The sequence below is a fragment of the Eurosta solidaginis genome, chromosome 5, assembly GCF_040869045.1.
Source record: "Eurosta solidaginis isolate ZX-2024a chromosome 5, ASM4086904v1, whole genome shotgun sequence".
NCBI lineage: Eukaryota > Metazoa > Arthropoda > Insecta > Diptera > Tephritidae > Eurosta > Eurosta solidaginis.
The window spans coordinates 252,298,837-252,319,575 of record NC_090323.1 but is presented as its reverse complement, the minus strand read 5'-3'; the positions used below and the strand labels follow the sequence as shown (position 1 = coordinate 252,319,575).

At 40.2% G+C, this 20,739-nt stretch overlaps 1 protein-coding gene across 1 annotated transcript; it reads right to left on the bottom strand.

The window, feature by feature from the left end:
- Window positions 1-16,173: 16,173 nt before the first annotated feature.
- Window positions 16,174-18,873, bottom strand: Vps60 (vacuolar protein sorting 60). Its single transcript, XM_067789787.1, has 6 exons — window positions 18,651-18,873; window positions 18,456-18,593; window positions 18,192-18,343; window positions 17,021-17,186; window positions 16,717-16,950; window positions 16,174-16,648 (listed from the first exon to the last, which is right to left on the bottom strand). The coding sequence occupies exons 2-6, from the start codon at window positions 18,522-18,524 to the stop codon at window positions 16,586-16,588; spliced, it is 684 nt and encodes a 227-aa protein (XP_067645888.1). The 5' UTR covers window positions 18,525-18,593; window positions 18,651-18,873; the 3' UTR covers window positions 16,174-16,585.
- Between the last annotated feature and the right edge of the window lie 1,866 nt (window positions 18,874-20,739).

Below are 20,739 nucleotides of genomic sequence, written 5' to 3'. Positions count from 1 at the left end.
GATTCTCCTGCGGTGTGTATGGTGCTGTCAGCTGGTGTTTTACGCCAAGCTCCTCCAAATACTTCTTAAAACGTTTGCTCACGAACTGCGCTCCGTTGTCTGTGATTAATACCTTTGGAATGCCGAATCGTGCCAAAATTCTCTCTCTAAATCCTCATATTACGCTCTTTGTTGTTGCCTTTCTAATTGCCATTATCTCCACCCATTTTGAAAATCTGTCAACGAAAACTAATGCCATTCTATTACCATGTTTTGAGCGTGGCATTGGACTAATAAAGTCTGCACACACTGTTGCCCACGGTTCTTCTGGAATTTTAGTTAACATCTTACCCGCGGCCTGTTGTTGGCTAGGTTTGTATACCTGACATCCATGACATTGCTGTACGTATTTCCTTACGTCTCTGAACATTCCGGGCCAGTAATATCGTGTCGTAGCTCGTGTAATAGATTTTCGAATGCCCATGTGTCCTGAGCTTGGTGTGTCATGAATTTCCGCCAGCACTCTGCGTCTCTGTGGGGTCGGTACACATAGCTTCCACGGTACTGCGTCTTCACCATCAACTTGACTCTCTATTCTCCTGTATAGCTTTCCGTCCTCGATCACATAGTCTGGGAATTTCTCCGGAGCCTTTCTCACCTCTGCCATCTTCGCTTTCAGCCACTTGCACTCGTCTTTTCCTTGCTCCACCGTCAACGTGCTTAGTTGCTAGTCCATCGGCTGTCTCGAAAGTGCATCTCTCACCACGTTTAACTTTCCCTTTGAATTCTTCGGGTAATACTTACTTACTTACTTACTTAATTGGCGCTTAACCGTCTAAACGGTTATGGCCGTCCAACAAGGCGCGCCAGTCGCTCCTTCGCTCCGCCAACCGGCGTCAATTGGTCACACCAAGGGAGTTTAAATCGTTTTCCACCTGGTCCTTCCAACGGAGTGGGGGCCGCCCTCTACCTCTGCTTCCATAGGCGGGTTCCGATAGAAACACTTTCCTGGCCGGAGCATCATCTTTCATTCGCATAACATGGCCTAGCCAGCGCAGCCGCTGCGTTTTAATTCGCTGGACTATGTTGATGTCTGCGTATAGCTCGTACAGCTCATCATTAAATCTTCTTCGGTACTCGCCATCGCCAACGCGTAGAGGTCCATAAATCTTTCGAAGAACTTTTCTCTCGAACACTCCCAAAGCCGCTTCATCTGCTGTTGTCATGGTCCATGCTTCTGCCCCATATAGCAGGACGGGTACGATAAGTGACTTGTAGAGTATGATTTTCGTTCGCCGAGAGAGGACTTTACTTTTCAATTGCCTACCTAGTCCAAAGTAGCATTTATTGGCAAGATTGATTCTTCGCTGGATTTCAGTGCTGATGTTGTTGCTAATGTTGATGCTGGTTCCCAAATAAACGAAGTCTTTTACTATTTCGAAATTATGGCTGCCAACAGTAGCGTGGTTGCCAAGGCGCATATGCGCTGACTCTTTGCTCGATGACAGCAGGTACTTCGTTTTGTCCTCATTCACCATCAAACCCATCTTTACCGCTTCTTTTTCCAGCTTGGAGTAAGCAGAACTAACAGCGCGGGTGTTTAGGCCGATGATATCAATGTCATCAGCATATGCCAGTAATTGCACGCTTTTATAGTATATTGTTCCAGTGCGGTTAAGTTCTGCAGCTAGTATAATTTTCTCCAGCATCAAATTAAAGAAATCGCACGATAGGGGGTCACCCTGTCTGAAACCTCGTTTAGTTTCGAACGGCTCGGAGAGGTCCTTCCCAATTCTGACTGAGCTGATGGTGTTGCTCAACGTCATTTTGCACAGCCGTATAAGTTTTGCGGGGAAACCAAATTCAGACATAGCGGCATATAGGCAGCTCCTTTTCGTGCTGTCGAAGGCGACTTTAAAATCGACGAAGAGGTGATGTGTGTCGATTCTCTTTTCACGGGTTTTTTCCAAGATTTGGCGCATTGTGAAAATCTGGTCGATGGTAGATTTACCAGGTCTGAAGCCGCACTGATAAGGTCCAATCAGCCGGTTCACGGTGGGCTTCAATCTTTCGCACAATACACTTGAAAGGACCTTATATGCGATATTAAGAAGGCTGATTCCACGATAGTTGGTGCATTTTGCAGTATCCCCCTTCTTGTGGACTGGGCAAAGAACACTTAGATTCCAACCGTCGGGCATGCTTTCGTCCGCCCATATTTTGCTAAGAAGCTGCTGCATGCGCCTTACCAACTCCTCGCCGCCGAACTTGAATAGCTCCGCAGGCAATCCATCAGCGCCCACGGCCTTGTTGTTTTTCAATCTGGTTATTGCTATTCTAACTTCTTCGGGTAATACCTTTGTTTTATGGGGCGGTCGTCTCTTATCACTATCTTGTGCGTGGCCACGTTGGATACACCTGACATTTCCTCGAACATCTGTAATTCTTTGTTGAGAAATTTACTAACCGACTCGTCTGTGTTCGCAACTTTTAGGCTGTTATCTTCGTGACTACTTTCGACCATTGTTATACATGTAACCGTTTTCTCATCCTGATCGTCTGTTCTCAATGTTAGTGTTTGTTCTCCGCATCTCATCTCCATGTTCACCTTCGCCAGGTAATCCGTTCCAAGCACCACTTCGTCGACTAGTCCTGGTAGGATTAACATTTCATTTAGCAGCATTTGGTTACCCATTCTCACTTCTGCATCTACCGCTTCTATGATCGTCTTAGGTTTGCCATCTCCCAGTATCACTCTCGTTTTTATCGTCTTGAATATACCTGTCTTCAGCCTTCTTGCCATTGTTCCACTCACAAAGCTTCGCGTCGCCCCTGTATCGATTGCGGTCACCACCTGCTCGCCATTCAAAGTGATGTTTGCCAAGATCCGGCCCTTTGTCTGTCTCAACGTGTTTAGTTTTCCCGAGGTTGCGTTTGGGGAGACTCCACTCCTCGGTGCCAATGAGGTCTCTGGCCGTTTCCCTGCGTTCGTCTACAACTGTTTCGTGTGAGTGTGCCTACCTTTCCGCATGTCCAGCAGAATTAGATGCGAGCGCTACGGCAACCGTATGCGACATGGCCGCCTCCTCCGCATCGTCTGCACGCCGTACTTGTATCGATGTATATTGGTGCCGGTGCTGACTTCTGGGATGGTTGTTCCTCAGTCTGCTGTTCTCGCTCCTCATCCTGTATATATTGGTAACGTTCTTCTGGGCGCCTTGGTACAAATGGTCTTGCCGCTTGTCGCATCGGATCTCTGTCAGGGGAAATATTTTCATAACCTTCTACCAAACTTACCAATTCTTCCAGGCTGCTGACCTCGCCCTTTTAACATACAGCTGTATTTCTCTGCGGGAGTTCCTGTATATGCGGTTTAGCTTTTGGTCTTCGGTGTAGGCGGCATGTCGCATCAGCCCTTGTAGTGCTAGCACATAATCCTTGAACCTCTCTCCTGGTCTTTGCATGCGTGTTCGTATCTCGTCTTCCAACTGTTCAAAATATCTGGAGCTGAGGAAAAATTTTAGGAAATCCTTCTTGAGCGAGTCCCACTCTTTCCAGCACCGGTTGTTATTTCGGTACCAAACCAACGCTTTGTCTTTGAGTAGCTCCGGCAATGCTCTTTTGTATCGAGTTGACGTTTATTTCGTATCCTTCTGCCAGTTTTTCAGCGCGTTCTATGAACCCTAGAGGATCCTTGCCCCCTTTCTTACCCGGTCCATAGTGGTTGCGTATGTGCCTGGTTGTTACATCGCATATAGTGGTGGTTGTGGGACCCCGTGTTGGTTGGGTGCGCCGGTTGTATTATCGTCATCCATTTTCGTAGCACTTGGAGATGTCGACCGACTACTTGCCTGTGGTATGTTTAGTGTAGATGTCGTCCTTGCGTGTTGTAGAGCTAGGTCTGTAAGCCGATCCTGCCATTTCTCGTTGTCCTTTTCTGCCTGTACGAACGCCGCCAGTCGCTTCCTTAGTTCGTCTACCGTTCCTGCATCATCCAGCCCGAACTCCGAGTGGTAACTTATCAGCTCCTCTCGGGTGAGATAATATATCCATGATACCTTTACCATTTTCTTATTTGTATCTCCTTTTCCTTGTTAGTTTCTGTGCTTAGCCTTAGTTGTTTTCCTTTCCGTATATCCTTGTTACCTTTTGAATATCCTTTATGTAAATCCTTGACGATTTCCTTGATCTTTCTTAAGCCTGCTCGGGCGCCATATGTGACGGACTTATTTCTGCTGAGGTATGCCCAGTCCGTCCAGTGTTCCTATAGTTGGTGGGAGAACCTATTCCGATTGAAATAAATAAACAAAGGAGTTCCGAAAAACGTTATAAGGTTTATTTAAAAAATGCAATATCCTTAATAGCTACTCCTATTCTCTGTCCCTGTCTAGATAAGAGTAGCTGAGGTAGAACCCCTCTGCTAAGCTCTCCGTCAGTTGGAGTAGAAACCTCCTACTGAATATAAAACTAATCACGAAATGAAGTAGAAACCTTCAGGTCGTGTTCTGGTCAGTGGTAGAAGCCCACTGACTCATATGCCTATCTCCTAGCTTTTGATCTTACAAGCTAACTTTTCGCCCTTATATACGATTTCGTACGCCGGCGGACGGTTATTTCCTAAAAACAATTCATCTGCAATAATTCCTCCGTTAAAAAATTATGTGGGACTGCGCGCAGGCAGTCAGTAATTTTACAATAACAATTATAACAATTATAAAATGTAGAAATTCAAAATCGAATACTAGTCTAACGCTACTTTCGCTGGATTCTATTAGTATATACGTCCGCTTGTATGCTAACATACGTTTTCCCTTCTTCCATTATCATGCCTATGGTTTGTACCTATGTATATATATATATGCATACTTTCGATCATGTAGGATAATCCGCTATCCCGGCATTTAGTATCCCAATTTTCGGGGGCCCTAATATACATAGCGAACAGTGTACCTAATCTCGTACATACATTTGTGTGTATGCCTGCCGTCAGAGAATTATTTTATCAAATGCCATGTTGCCGAATTCTATCACCAATTCGGACAACTTAAGAAGAAGCATTTATGAATCAAAAATCAAGAGGAAGCTAGTTTTCAGGATTTTGCGATTTACATACAAAACATGAGCATACATATGTACATATGTATGTGCGCTTGTGCGTATGGTTGGATGGTTGAAGTGAATTTTGTTTTGTTTGTCAACATGCGAATATAAAAATATTTCTTAGCTTACATATGAACATAGATTTGTACATATGCTTGTGCGTAAGAATAGTTTTTGTAGGAAGTGGTTGATTGAAACAGTTTGTCTTTTATTTGAACATGTGAATGTACAAACATTTGTTAGCTTATGCATGGACATATTGGTATTGTAACGAATTTACTTGCAAATCCTCTTATTTGCAATCCTCTGCTAAGTTCGAATCACTAAACTGTTGAATAAATAACTCCAATATTGAATGATGGAAAAATGGCCTTTATTAAGTACTTCACAATAACACTCAAACTGTGCAACGAATAGCTTAATAACCAAACTGATATCTTAAAGGAAACTGACTTTCAAAATAATAGTGCTATTGCTCGCTAGATATCGTCTTACTCGTAACTGCTTGACAATTCAAATCAAACTGAATTACTTCTTACTCGCTGGCGCCGCTTTTATAGTTTACGCTGCATACTTCTAGGCTCTTCGATTTCCAGAACTTACTAGTTGTTTCGGCTACAAAATCGCCAGCCACAACTACGTGCACAAATTATTGCTCACTCTTGTGACAACTCAGATAAGATATATGCATGTGTTTGTGCATTGCCGCTCCGCTGCTCGTATACGTACATATGTGTAGAGGCAATTATTTATTCGTTTATGTAGATACATAAAGATTGAATTATTGATGTGAATGTTTGTAGTTTACAGTCTCTCGCGCGCACATAGGCATATAAGTAAATGCATCTGTGTGTGACATCTCTCTGGGCTGCCTATATATGTGTATACTTGATTTGATTATTAACGTAAATACTGCTTGGCATGGCCTTAGCATCGCCTTAGTGATGGGATAATTTAGTGATGCTAATATCCGTGACACTGCCCTCCACCTAAGTCTGATCGTCCCGATCAGACAAATCTCTCGATCTAAACGTTGCTAGCCTTTCCAAATGGACCACCTTCATTTTGGTTCGTGGTTTACCGATGGTTTGTATGCGGTACACTACATCGTTGATTCGTTTTACAACTTTGTATGGACCTTCCCAGTTACACTGCAATTTTGGGGACAAACCTTTTTTTCGTTGTGGGTTGTATAGCAGCACCAAATCTCCTTCCTGAAACCCTTCCGAATTAATTGCTTTATCGTACCTTGCTTTCATCTTGTCACTCATAATCTTTGCTCGTTGCCTTACCAGATTGTGTATCTCTCTCAGCTCTTCTTCCAAAACACCAGTGGATTTCTTGACATTCCTCTCCGCATCGACATCTATCCCATACTTCAAATCAGCTGGCAGTCGAAGGTCATTGCCAAAAATTACCTTTGCGGGAGTTTGGCCCGTTGTGTCATGTACTGCCGATCGGTAGGCCATCAAGAATAATGATATGTGTGTATCCCAGTCCTTATGGTACTTGTCTACTACTTTCCTTAAATGCTCCTCCAATGTTCTATTGAAACGTTCCACCATACCATCGGACTGAGGATGCAATGCAGTTGTCCGTGTTTTCCGAATGCCCAGCTTCTTGCACATTTCTTGGAACACAGCTGATTCAAAATTCCTGCCTTGGTCAGAATGTAACTCCATTGGTACACCATACCTTGCAACCCATTCGTTTTTAACCACTTCTGCTACTGTTTCTGCTTCTTGGTTTGGGATTGGGTATACCTCTGGCCATTTACTGAAATAATCCATAACCACCAGTACGTATTTGTTTCCGCGGTTGCTAGTAGGAAATGGACCTGCGACATCCATGGCGATCCTTTCAAATGGCGCGCCTGAGTTATATTGCTTCATCTGGCCATGACTTCGTGTTCTGGGCCCTTTCGCTCTGCTGCAAACCTCGCAGTTCGCAATCCACTCAGTGACCGACTGACGGCAACCAACCCAATAGAATCTCTGTTTAATCTTCTCGAGCGTCTTCGTGATTCCAAGATGACCTCCGCTTGGACCATTATGCAGCTCGCTGAGCACATCAGGAATCCTCTTTCTGGGAACAACAATCAGTTTATTATTGTATTTACCATCCTCACTCTCCCATACTCGATGAAGGCAACCGGATATCAATTCTAAACTGTTCCACTGTGCCCAATATGACTTCGCAATGGGACTCTCTGCTGACATCTCTTCTCTGTTTGGTCTTTCATTTCGTTCGAGACCTTGCATAACACGTGACAGATCTGCATCTTCTAGCTGGCACTTTCTTAGCTGTTCCTTGTCCCATTCATCTGTACATGTTATAGTCATTAGCCGGACGTCTATAATTTCTTCTTTAGCCTCGGCTTTTGAACAGTGCTTGCATTCCAAACTACATGGTCTTCGTGACATTGCATCGGCATTTCCATGGGTACTACCTTTTCGATGCTCAATGGAAAAGTTATAGCTTTGTAGTCGCTCGATCCACCGTGCCAATTGTCCTTCCGGATTACGGAACTGCAGTAGCCATTTTAAAGCTGCGTGATCTGTCCTGACACGGAATCGCTGGCCGTAGAGGTATTTGTGAAAATGTTTAACGCACTCTACCAATGCCAACAGCTCTCTCCGCGTAACGCAGTAGTTCCTCTCTGGTTTTCCAATCGAACGGCTGTAATATGCAACTACCTTCTCCTGTCCATCGACCAGTTGTGATAAAACGCCTCCTATAGCATATCCACTCGCATCTGTATCTAGAATAAATGTTGCTCCTGGAATCGGATATGCTAACATTGGGGCAGTGCACAAACGCTCCTTCAATGTTTGGAAAGCCACTTCTTGCTCCTTCTTCCATTCAAAAGCTTTATTTTTTCTTGTAAGCTCATGGAGGCTATGGGCTACGCTGGAAAAATTTTGTACAAATCGGCGGTAATATGTGCACAGCCCAAGGAAACTTCTTAATTCATGTAGGTTCTGTGGTCTTGGCCAATCCTTTACAGCCTCTATCTTTTCGTTCGCAGTGCATATGCCCTCTGTCGTTACCTTGTGACCCAAATAATTTACTTCCTTTTTAAACAGCGCACACTTTTTGGGACTTAACTTCAGACCAGCGCCAGCTATTCTTTGGAAAACTTCCTCCAAGTTCTTAAGATGTTCATCGAAATTCTTGCCCAATACGATGATGTCGTCCAGGTACACCAAGCATGTTTTCCAATGTAGTCCTTTCAATACCTGATCCATGAGTCTCTCGAAAGTAGCTGGTGCATTACATAGTCCAAAGGGCATTACTGTAAATTGCCAAAGACCATCTCCGACGCTGAAGGCTGTTTTCTCTTTGTCTTCCTCATTTACCTCCACTTGCCAGTAGCCGCTTTTCAAGTCCAGTGTGGAAAACCATTTCGTACCAGAGAGCGAGTCCAGAGTGTCGTCAATTCTTGGCAATGGGTAGCTATCCTTTTTCGTAACGTCATTCAACTTCCGGTAGTCCACGCAAAACCTCATTTTTCCATCCTTTTTCTTTACAAGTACTACCGGTGAGCTCCAGGGACTAGCTGATGGTTCGATGACGCCGCTGTCGCTCATTTCTTGTATAATTTGACTCACAACTTCCCGCTTCGCCAGTGGAACACTACGTGGAGCTTGACGGATCGGCCTCGCATCTCCAGTGTCAATTTGATGTTTCACAACGTTGGTGCGGCCTGGTTTAGAACCATCCTGGTCAAATATGTTCGCGTACTTTAGGAGCAGTTGCTTTGCCTTACTCTGATATGCTTCCCCTAGCCCCTGCGTCCATGCCGTGATGTCATTTGAAAGATTAGTATTACTAGCTGAAACGTGTTCCTGGAGCTGTTCACAGTTAATAACTACTTCAGCCTCTTGGCATCTTCCCAAAATAGCTCCTTTAGTCAGTTTGAGTGGTGAATTGAACTCATTGAGTACTCTTACCGGAATACGTCCATCTTGTTTTGTCATAGCCAGGGTTTTTCCTACAAGTATGTTCAGTGCTGATTTGTTTGCTGCTTCGACAACCCACAATTTGTTTGTCCCACAATCTCCATCAACCTTTGCCCAGATGACTGCTTCGGATTTTGGTGGTATTCGCTGACTCTCTTCTACCAGCACTCGTTTACTGCTGTAGCCTCTCTCGTAGCCGAAATTAAGTGATACATCCATGTTCTTATATCGCATCGTCTTGCTTTGCATGTCGATCTTGATGCCCTGGTCGATTAAGAAGTCCACTCCAATTATGATTTCGTCAACAATCTCTGCCACTATAAAATTGTGTACTACCGTGGCGTTCCCAATTGCGACTTCACATGATACTTTTCCTAGAACCGTGCTGTCTTCTCCAGTGGCTGTACGCAATCTTGCTCCATGCAATGGTGTTATCTCCTTGTTGACTAAATCCGCTCGAATGATGGAATGAGATGCACCCGTATCTACAGTCAGTAAACGTTTCTTTCCATCCACATGTCCTCCGACCGTAAGATTGTTTGACCTTCTTCCAATTTGTGAGATAGAGATTATGGGGCATTCAATTGAGGGAGCCAGCTGTCGCCCCTTGCGGCTGACTCGCTTTAGTTTAACGATTGAGTGGACTTGGAGATTTGCTCATCTCCTTCAGCTCTGCGTTTACGGCCACCCACATTGTTGGAGCTATTGGCACCGGTGCTGCAATGTCGTGCAATATGACCTGGGTTGCCGCACTTGAAACATTTAATAACTCCGGCATTTTTCTGTTGTGATCCCTTCAGTGCTTCCAAAATTGTGTCTACCCATTCTGGCCTTTCTACTTCTACACGATGAGCCTTATATGCTGGTTTACTCAATAGGGCGGCAGTTTCCTGAGTCAATGCATGTGATACCGTTTCAGCAAATGTCAGTTTTGGGTTCGCGTATGTAGCTCGCTTCGTTTCCACGTCTCGTATGCCATTTATAAAACTCTGGATTTTTACCCTCTCGGTGTATTCCACGGGTGCGTCCGCATTTGCGAGATGAGCCAACCTTTCAACATCTGAAGCAAACTCCTGCAATGTCTCATTTGCTTTTTGGTAGCGGTTTTGCAACTCAATTTGGAATATCTGTTTTCTATGCTCGCTTCCGTAACGTCGTTCTACAGCAGCCATCAATGCTTCATAGTTGTTCCGCTCTCCTTCGGGAATCGTCTGTAGGATTTCGGCTGCTGGCCCTTTCAATGCCACGAACAGAGCTGCAACTTTATCTTCCACATTCCAGTTGTTCACTGCTGCGGTCTTCTCAAACTGTAGCTTAAAGACCTGGAAAGGAACAGAACCGTCAAAGGATGGTGTTTTTACCTTTGGATTACTCGCTGAAACTGCTGGACGATTTAGTTGTAACTGCTCGATACGTCCTCTCAAAGCATCCACCTCGGCCTCGATTTTATCCTGTCGACCACTGAAGCCTTCATGAAACTGGGTTAGTTTTTCTTCCATATGCGCTTCCAGTTTAGATGATATACGGGCTTCCTGCTCTTCTAGTTGTGTGGAGATCTGAGATGATATCTGTGCTGAAATTTGTGCTGACATTTCCGAAATACGCGTTTCTTGTGCTTCAATCTTTGATGTTATACGTGTCTCTTGGGATTCCATCTGTGATGACATATACGTTTTCTGTTCTTCTAGTTGAGATGACATATACGTTTTCTGTTCTTCTAGTTGAGATGACATATACGTTTTCTGTTCTTCCATCTTGGATGTTAAACGTGTCTCCTGCGATTCCAGCTGAGATGCCACTGTCGATTTTTGAGCAGTTATTGCAGCCAATATCATGTTCAAGTCTGTGCTCGTAACTGTCTGCGATGTTTCGTTTTTCTCTTCCATTTTTGTTGTTGTTTCGTCCCCATCAGGATAAAAGACAAACTCGTCGACATCAATTCCTTGCGACTCCATTACCTCTCGTAGCCGTGCTTGAAGTTCGATCTTATTGCCAGTTGTATTTAATCCACGGTTTTCCAACTCCTTTTTCAGTTGCTGGATCTTCAATTCACTGAACTTTGCCATGTCCAAGTTGTATTCCCAATCTTCGGAATTTATTCAACAATCCCACTTCTGACACCAATTGTAACGAATTTACTTGCAAATCCTCTTATTTGCAATCCTCTGCTAAGTTCGAATCACTAAACTGTTGAATAAATAACTCCAATATTGAATGATGGAAAAATGGCCTTTATTAAGTACTTCACAATAACACTCAAACTGTGCAACGAATAGCTTAATAACCAAACTGATATCTTAAAGGAAACTGACTTTCAAAATAATAGTGCTATTGCTCGCTAGATATCGTCTTACTCGTAACTGCTTGACAATTCAAATCAAACTGAATTACTTCTTACTCGCTGGCGCCGCTTTTATAGTTTACGCTGCATACTTCTAGGCTCTTCGATTTCCAGAACTTACTAGTTGTTTCGGCTACAAAATCGCCAGCCACAACTACGTGCACAAATTATTGCTCACTCTTGTGACAACTCAGATAAGATATATGCATGTGTTTGTGCATTGCCGCTCCGCTGCTCGTATACGTACATATGTGTAGAGGCAATTATTTATTCGTTTATGTAGATACATAAAGATTGAATTATTGATGTGAATGTTTGTAGTTTACAGTCTCTCGCGCGCACATAGGCATATAAGTAAATGCATCTGTGTGTGACATCTCTCTGGGCTGCCTATATATGTGTATACTTGATTTGATTATTAACGTAAATACTGCTTGGCATGGCCTTAGCATCGCCTTAGTGATGGGATAATTTAGTGATGCTAATATCCGTGACAGTATCAATGAAGTGGGTGGGAAATGGGGGTGTAGGCTGATCTTTAGTTTAGGAATATATGTGTGTACATATATACCAATCTAGGTTTGTTTATACCCACTCACCATTTAGGTGATTAAATTTTCAATTTCCCTACATATCAATATAATTTGATTACTCTTTCTGACAAAATAATGAGTTACCATACAATTGAACAAAAGAAATAATCAAATATGAATACTTTAGATGATCAAACACTGAATATATTTTTTCAACCACATTTTGCAATCATATTTGAATCAAATGTGTTTACTTTAGGAGATCAAAAATTTATAATAATTTTTAATTCAGCTTTCTGAATCTTTTTTGACTATATTTGTTGACTGAATAATGTATTTTATACTTGTCAAAATATTTCTTTACATCGGTGCTGCTTAACCCCTATACACTTGTAGCACTTTTGTTTTTGTTTTGCCCTGAATCATAGGCACAGATTCAATTTCACACTTTGAATATAAAAAAAACAAGTAAGGGCAGGACTGTCTTCGTCTGATCCGAAGACTTCAACCTTCCAACCAGCATAATTTATTTACAAAAAATCAGAGAATTAAATTTGCAATATACTTGCTCTGATCAGAGAATTTTTTGGTAACAGACGAACAGAGAAAATCGTTAAGAGAATTTTCTGTTACGTCTTGCACCCTGTTAAGTTAACATGAATTTGGGGAATAGTGGTGAAGTGCAAGACGTGTCACATGCAAATGGATCGTAAGCAGTGGATGCCAAAAAAACGCCTTCTCATTGTGTTTAAATTCTCTGCTTAAACTGTACCATCTGTTGAACACACACTGCACAAAACTCCAGCACATACAGTTTAACTTTAAATTAAGGTAAACGATAGAATAAGTAAATTTGTATGTATTACAAATAAAATATTTTTGTAATGTGCCAATTTTGTTGTTGTTCAATTATGGGAAATTTGCTTGAAACTAGTACACAACTAATTTATAATAAGAAAAAATGCTTACCATAATAAAAGTACATAAATTGGGGCTGTTAATTTGTAGTTATAAAATTATATAAGAAAAATATGATGTTAAACATAGTAATAACAAAGAAAACAAAAAGTAAATGCTTGTATTAATTTACGACAAAGATCAAGAACGAAATATTCATAACTTATAAGAATGCTTAGGCCCGGTTTTTCAGCACAAGTTCAACTCAGTTTGTCAGTTAAACTACGCTTAAACTTATTCGGCAGTTTTTCAGTCTACTTTAACTGAAGTTTAAGCTGAGCTTAAGCGGCCGATCTGGCTGGGTTAAACTCTAGTTAACCTATCAGTTATTTGCGTTCATTCGAAATGGCGTCGAATATACCCAACAAGCATTTGGGCTTGAGTACCATTAGGTCCCATGTTGATAATTAGGCATACTTCTAAAATCTCAAGAGTTGTTTCGAAACAGTGGCTCAGCTCGAGAACCATGGCGTACTCAGCAAAAGAGGGAATTTTTATAAAACAAAAAATGCTATTATTTAAGTTCTCTAACTGGACTCGAATGAAAGATTCCATACGAAAATAAAATAAAATATATATAATTTATTTTTGATTAATTACGCTTCTTTACTGCTATCGACCAGGTGTTTATATCTCACAATAAACAGCTGCTGGTTTTGCTGGTACCTGATTGGGGATTTTGTTTTTAACTCCACCACAACTCGATTTCCAATGTAGGAGGATATCAACTGGAGAAATGTGTTGGATATTCATTTGAGAACTGTATATTTCTAATAACTTCTCAAATGTCGGAAAAATAATTTAAGAATGACGTCTTAAGTCTTCGGCGATGAAGATTCGAGAACTATACATTTTACAAAATTTCTCAAATGTTGGATATTTATTGGAGAATGAAGTTGAATATCAACTAGAGAACTGTCTGATTTAAGAATAATTAAATAATGATAATCACCTCCGGAACTATATATATTCCGCTGGAGAAATTGTTTTTCCATGTTTGTTCGGTTAAACAAAATCCAGCTGTTACGGATTAGATACGGCTATCGACAAATTATCTACATATATAATAAAAAACCAATGTTGCCGCACAAAACAAGCAAACTTAGTTTAAGCTTAGCTTAAACAACTACTGATAATCCTGGCCTTAATAAGAATGTATAGAAATGTGCTGCTTTTGAAAATTTCCACTGCTGAGTGTAAGATGCAACCTAATTGGAAGAACAGTTCGAAAACGATGTATATTAAAGCTATTTCCGTAATTTCATGCCAAATTTCATTTGGAGACGGAAAAGCGTTCCAACATATATCAATAATTCACCCTTTCGGAAAATGAGCAAAACAACTTATTCCTTTTCTTAACTTCAAATTCCGAAAATGCTCTATTCAAATGAGGTTTTGTAAAAAATGCCACAGGTTATGTTTATGAAAATATGCTTCTATGCTAAAAATGTACGAAACGCGTTTAAAAAAAGATTTCTTGAGTCTGCAACCAAGATATGGTGATCTTCCACTCAGCCACCAATATGTAGGAGTTAATAAATTTTGTATACCTAAAAGTGCAAGTGTACCAAGCATAGGTATTCCAATGTATGAATATAAAAATAAAGTAAGGTGTATATTAGACTGGGTTGGTCCCCATACAAAAAAAAAGTTGCTAATGTCCGCCCGTAAATTTGTAGATTATGTTGAGAGGGTTTCGGAAAAATTTAATTTTTATTTTTTTTTTTTTTTGATCTTTCGAAATACAGCTGAAAAGGTTTTTTCGTTGTAACTTGGTTATTTGACGTCCGATTTTTAAAATAGATGTCATTATTTTGGTCTTGACAAGCTTCACATTTCCATTTAATGTCCTTTTAAGCTATGAAGTCGTTTTCACATGATTAGGTTAGCTAACAAAGCAGTACGAGCAATTCCAGTGCAGACATGAAAGTAGTAGCCACTATCATGGGACTATCTGACTTTTCACCTCGTATAACAGCTGTTATACTAAATTTCTCAAAAAAAGAATTCAGCCCTTCAAATACGGGAAAAGAGCGGACCACGCCCACATTTTTACTTTTCAATTTGCTGAACGCGTTAACAAAAAACTAAAATAAAATTTCTAAATGTAGAATTTCCAACTTCGAGAGCCGATATCTATTTTTTGGAGGCTAACTTCGAAAAACGGGGATAGTACTTTGTTTACTGAAGCCTCAATCTCTACAAGGAAGTGGGTTTTGTCCAATACCCAGAAAAAAAGTTGACTTTGTCGCATAGTGTTATTATTATAAATACGAAACAACCGGTTTGACTCACTTATTTACTTTGACTTCCCCTATTCATGATATTTGGCATATCTTTATTACCTTTCCAATGAAAACCCTAATAATAATTTTTTCTCCAAAAATATCATGAGTTGGTCTAAGTATACTAAGAATCAGGTAAAATAACAGTTGCAATAAATATTGAAAGTGCTATAACTTCTTTGTTTATTATTTTAGTAATATGGTTTAAAAGCAATATTTCCTTGAATTTTTAAGTACTTTCGTTTGGTAAGGAAAAAGGATACCTTAGGGGGGGGGGAGGGGGGGGGGGGGGTTACAACTTTGTTAGCTGACTTAATCATGTGAAAATGACTTCATAGCTTAAAAGGACATTAAACGTAAATGTGAAGCTTCTCAAGGCCAAAATAAAGACATATCATTTTTAAAAATCAGACGTCAAATAAATAAAAAAAAAAATTTCCGAAACCCTCTCAACATAATCTTTAAATTTAGGGGCGGACATTAGCAACTTTTTTTCGACCCAGCCTAGTGTATATATCGTTAGCTTAATTCATAAAGGCCCTAACAACCAGATTTGAAATTTTATAAGAGAAGCAAAAAACTTTAATTCATTTTAACTTCCCATTCTCTACATTCTCTTTTTAAGAGTGATAAACCTCCGTTGGTGTTGGTTCTAAAATTTCAAAATTTTTAATATGGACGTTTTCTTTTTTATATATCATACCGAAATCTGCCTTTGTGAATTGAGCTAGTGATATGTTCATAGTATGAACTTCATAAATAAACAAATAAAAATTATATTCATTTTGTTATAATACAAAGAAAATAAAATTAAATAATTTATGAAAACTAGAAATCAAAAGACTTATTTAATATTTTCGATTTTTCATTTTGACTCCTTATCTGTATCGTAGCTCGTGCACTTTTAAATGCAATGGTTTACTCCAGATCCTTTTTGATATTATGTTTTATTCCCTTTGTAATATCTCAGCTTCCTGCTAGATATTTGGACGTCTGCCAGATTTAAAAACCTTGAAACTTCTTGAGAGCTTTTTTATTATTTCATTTTCATTATTTTGCAAATATTTGTCTATTTGAAAGAGGATCAATCAATCATTTAATACATTATCAGTAACCAAATTAAATCAATTTTACATTTATTTTATTCGATAATTTAAAACAGGGGTTTTAATATTAAATTGCGCAAAAACTTCAAAAATATCATGGTCGACCAGATGAGAGAACGGTTATACCTCGTAGGTGTTTTAATCTTGGTTTAATAAATGAGTATAAGTTTTTTTTTTTAATTTCAAAGATACCGAAAAGTCGAATTTGTATTCAGTAGAATAAAAAAACATTACATCGTTTCAGCTTTTTGAAATTAAAAGAACAGGTAGTAGAAATGCGCTTAATATTAAATGATAGTGATAAAAACAGCATTTAGAATCCTTAAGACGTTTTCACCGACGTTGGTACTTTAGGCAAGCCAAATTCATCCGTTTCTATCGGACCCTGCAAAACAAATTATATAAAATTAATTCAAATCATTGCACACATGAATACTTTTGTATAACAAGTACCTTATGAGCAGCTATAAAGCTATCAGCACCAGGTTCCTTATCAGGTGCTGAGGGCGCTTTCACTACATCATCCAAGTAGCTAGCATCATCATCAAGTGCAATCTCATCACCCAAAGCATCCAATTCTGCTTGCAATTCATCATCATCAACCTCAGGCATGGCATAGGTGCGCCCCAAAGCCTCCTGTACTTCATCTGCTTGCTCCAACATATCGGCCATGTCGTCTTGAATGTCCTTCGTGAAAAAGAAGAATATGTTTATGCTGAAGGCAAACAATTGCATGAGCATTTTTGTTTAGGGTTACCTCGATATGATCAATATTAACTTTCTTAAATTCTTTTTGCATTTGTTTTACACCATCTTTCATTGCAGTTACTGTGGTTTGAGTGTCTTTTAATGATTGTGCCGCATAATTGGCTTGCTCCATATTGAAAGACTGATTGCGTAGAGCTTCCACTTGTTGTTCATAGCTAAAGTTTGAAGTAGATTGGGCATTAATTCAAAATCAGGACGCATATCTTAAAATAAAGGACGGAGCTATTTGCACATGACCCTATATGAACGAATTCATATAAAAAACGCGCCTTCCTTCCCAAGTGACAGTTCTTTTGCAATGGTTTTAAATGCGTTGAAGCAACCTGCTCTGTGAATAGGTTTGTAGGTCCGTCGCGGGATAGCACCATAGTTCTGATGGATACGACGTCTTACCCATTTTTTTTTTTTATATTTTTTTTACGTGGACGTCTGGTTTTGGCGTCTATCCCGCTGCAAGGAGCTGCTGGGAGGATGACAATTTGTGGGAGGGACGCAACTAATTAAATGGGGTTACACTGACGTCTTACCCATCGCTCTTACAGACCCCTCTCATTATGGTCCACCCCTGTTGAAACTGCAAGTTTCCTTGGACTCCCGTTAAGAGGATATTGATGATAATTTGTGATCGGTTACACCTATTGGATGGGGCGAAGCACAGCTACTTCAACAACAACGTATTACCCATCATAGAGGGATTCAAGGGGTTGTGTAGCGCAATATATAGCTTCTCCAACCCAATTGTCAACCTCACCTTCGAGCGGCGAATCCCGTTTCACTAACAGACGAGGCTCTGGCGACCCCAAGCTCCTCATGGAACTTGGGGGAGGGAGGGATGGCCTGAAGGTTCAGTGTGGCCATATAAATCGTTCCCGAGATGGTCGGGCCAGCACCTTAATGGTGCTGTGTTACCGGAGCGTATCGGATCTGTATCCGACAAAGGACCATCACATCGATAACACTCCCAAAGCCTTCGGGGAGTAACCTAATCGCTACAACAACAACAACAACAACCCATCATAGAAGCGCGGCCGACTGTTCAATAGGGTATTTCGCTATTTAACTTTAAAAGTTTTCGCCTCTGATGTGTAAGAGGTTTACAGATGTAATAAAGGGGCAGCTTTTGATATGTGCAAATAGCTTCGAACGAAAATAAAACATACGCCTTCTTTTGTTTAAGCACACGCAGTGCACGCTGCTTAACCGAGTTTTTAGCTGGCCCCTCGCGCATCTTTGACATCTGCTCACGATATTTTCGTAATTCATTATCCAACTTTGTTACCTTCTCTTCTATGTTGTTTGCTCGACTATCAACCTGCAATGGATTTAGTGTACAATTAATACAACAATAAAAAGCTGTATTTATTTATATTTGAAAGTTTCCAAAACAAAACAATACTCAGTTTGTTCACTTATCAAATATGTACCCCAGCGATGCAGTCATTGAGATTTGGAGCTGGCTCTTTTGGTTTGCCCTTGCCAAATAGGCGATTCATTGTAGTAGATGTGTATTTCTTGTGGTTATAGCGTACCAAATTGCTTTAATTCTTTGGATTTATAATTTGCTAAAATTTATATTTTTTAATATTCAGTCAAATTTTGTAAAATTGTGTAAAAATTACGTTTTTCAACAAGAATTTTCCAGCTGATGACTAAGTGAATTCTGACAGTGCGATGTACAGTGGCCTTCAAACTGATGATGTTTACAAACAAAACACGGCTATCGGCCACTCTTATTTTTTGATTATTAATATAAAAACTGAAATAGTTTCCTTATACATTATGCAGAACAAATTTATTTACTCATCTCAAAAACTATAAATTATAACGAACTTTACAATTTTGACATGCGATGTACGTACGTGAATTGGTTATTTTATTTGCTTGTCTCATATCTCATATACAATCTGTGGTGGAAAAACTCTGTAGGTAAGACAGTTTCCATGTGCACGGCATTGCCATCATAACGTCTGCACGTAATGCAGTTCATATCGTCAGCGGTCAGCGGAAAAACTGTTGCGAGTTAAAATTTTTATATTAGAATAAGTTTGCTCACAAATTTTCGGGGACAAATAAACTCCTTAAAGTTTGTGACCTCTTCGGCGTGAAGTTTTATCTCACCGGTAAAGTTTCTTGGCCAAAAAGCTTTGTGAGCCAAATTTGAAAAAGGTAAGGCACAAAATTATTTGAAGTTATCATGAAACGAAAGCATGCTGTTACTTGCATGGTTGGAACTATACGTAAGAACTCCGATTAGATTCCAAGGTGTGAAACGAACATTTCTTTCATACAATAACATGCCTATTTGGTAACCTTTTAAAAGACGGTGTACTACCTAATTTTATAAAAAGACGCCTCTCGAACTCCGTTTTTAGAATCCGAAAGCGGAAATTAAAATTTTTTTTCTGACGAAAGATATTTACATAAAACTAGAAAATTACCCCGAGATGATCCGAAATATGGGGCCCGATCCAGTTTTTTTTTTTGCACACAACAATTTTCTCCGTTGCAGCCCTCGGCCGCGACTTAAAAAATAAGGGATTCAAAGGGTTGTGTAGCGCAATATATAGCTTCTCCAACCCAATTGTCAACCTTACCTTCGAGCGGCGAATCCCGTTTCACTAACAGACGAGGCTCTGGCGACCCCAAGCTCCTCATGGAACTTGGGGGTAGGGAGGGAGGGATAGCCTGAAGGTTCAATGTGGCCATATAAATCGTTCCCGAGATGGTCGGGCCAGCACCTTAATGGTGCTGTGTTACCGGAGCGTATCGGATCTGTATCCGACAAAGGACCATCACATCGATAATACTCCCCAAAGCCTTCGGGGAGTAACCTAATCGCTACAACAACAACAACAACTTAAAAAATAACCCTCGGTGGGTCCAACACCGGTTTGGGGATCAAAATTAATTGCGCGCAGAACACTTCTGCGTTAGTGTGTGCAAATCACATGACAATTTGAAACGATTTTTGCTTATATTTTTTGACAGAAATAAAAATTTAAATTTTCGCTTTCGGATTCTAAAAACGAAGTCGGAACGCGCCTTTTGAACGACCCATCATAATTTTTGATAAAAATTAGGTGGTGCGCCGTCTTGTTAAATATTATCGCCTATTTCAGGTCCTGTTGTTATTGCTGTTGCAGAAGACACGGTTTTTGGACCTGCATGGTGCAAGTTACGCTTGCCTACTTTTAGCCCCACCAAACTAGAATTTTTGATCTGAAGACCATTAACACTCACAAATGCAGCTTATAAATTTCTGAGGCAGTTATACATTTGGAGATCACTCAGAATTGGTAGGTATGATGGCTCCGATCCAGCTGAACCCAGTAGATATGTAAATGCCGTTTTAATTTCATAAAACTTAGTCAATATTAAACGGTTTTCAATTTAGGTCAGATATTTTATTTCGACCATGACTATGACGAAAGTTTATATGACGTAGAAATCGCTTGAGAAGCTGAGTGATCCCGACCCCAAACAGACTATGTTTAAACTCACTATCAACTGAACTCAAGCCTCTCTTTCAATATTTTCCACATAGAATAATAGTACGTTTTTATATTCCTTCTCGCTATACTCGTTGATGTCACTCCTCGAAGAGTAGTCATTGAAAACCTTCCTCTGATTAGACCTTAATTCGGTGGGTGTGTTAATCTTATTAATTTCTATCCATTTTGTTCGTTTAATAATAATAAATAACACAGC

Excerpts from the sequence above, each read along its gene's own strand:
- Vps60 (XM_067789787.1), bottom strand. The coding sequence starts at position 18,524 with ATGAATCGCCTATTTGGCAAGGGCAAACCAAAAGAGCCAGCTCCAAAT. Across the intron at positions 16,951-17,020 it reads TTAATATTGATCATATCGAG|GACATTCAAGACGACATGGC; the intron begins GTAACCCTAAAC and ends TTTTTCACGAAG. Across the intron at positions 16,649-16,716 it reads GCTTTATAGCTGCTCATAAG|GGTCCGATAGAAACGGATGA; the intron begins GTACTTGTTATA and ends TTTGTTTTGCAG.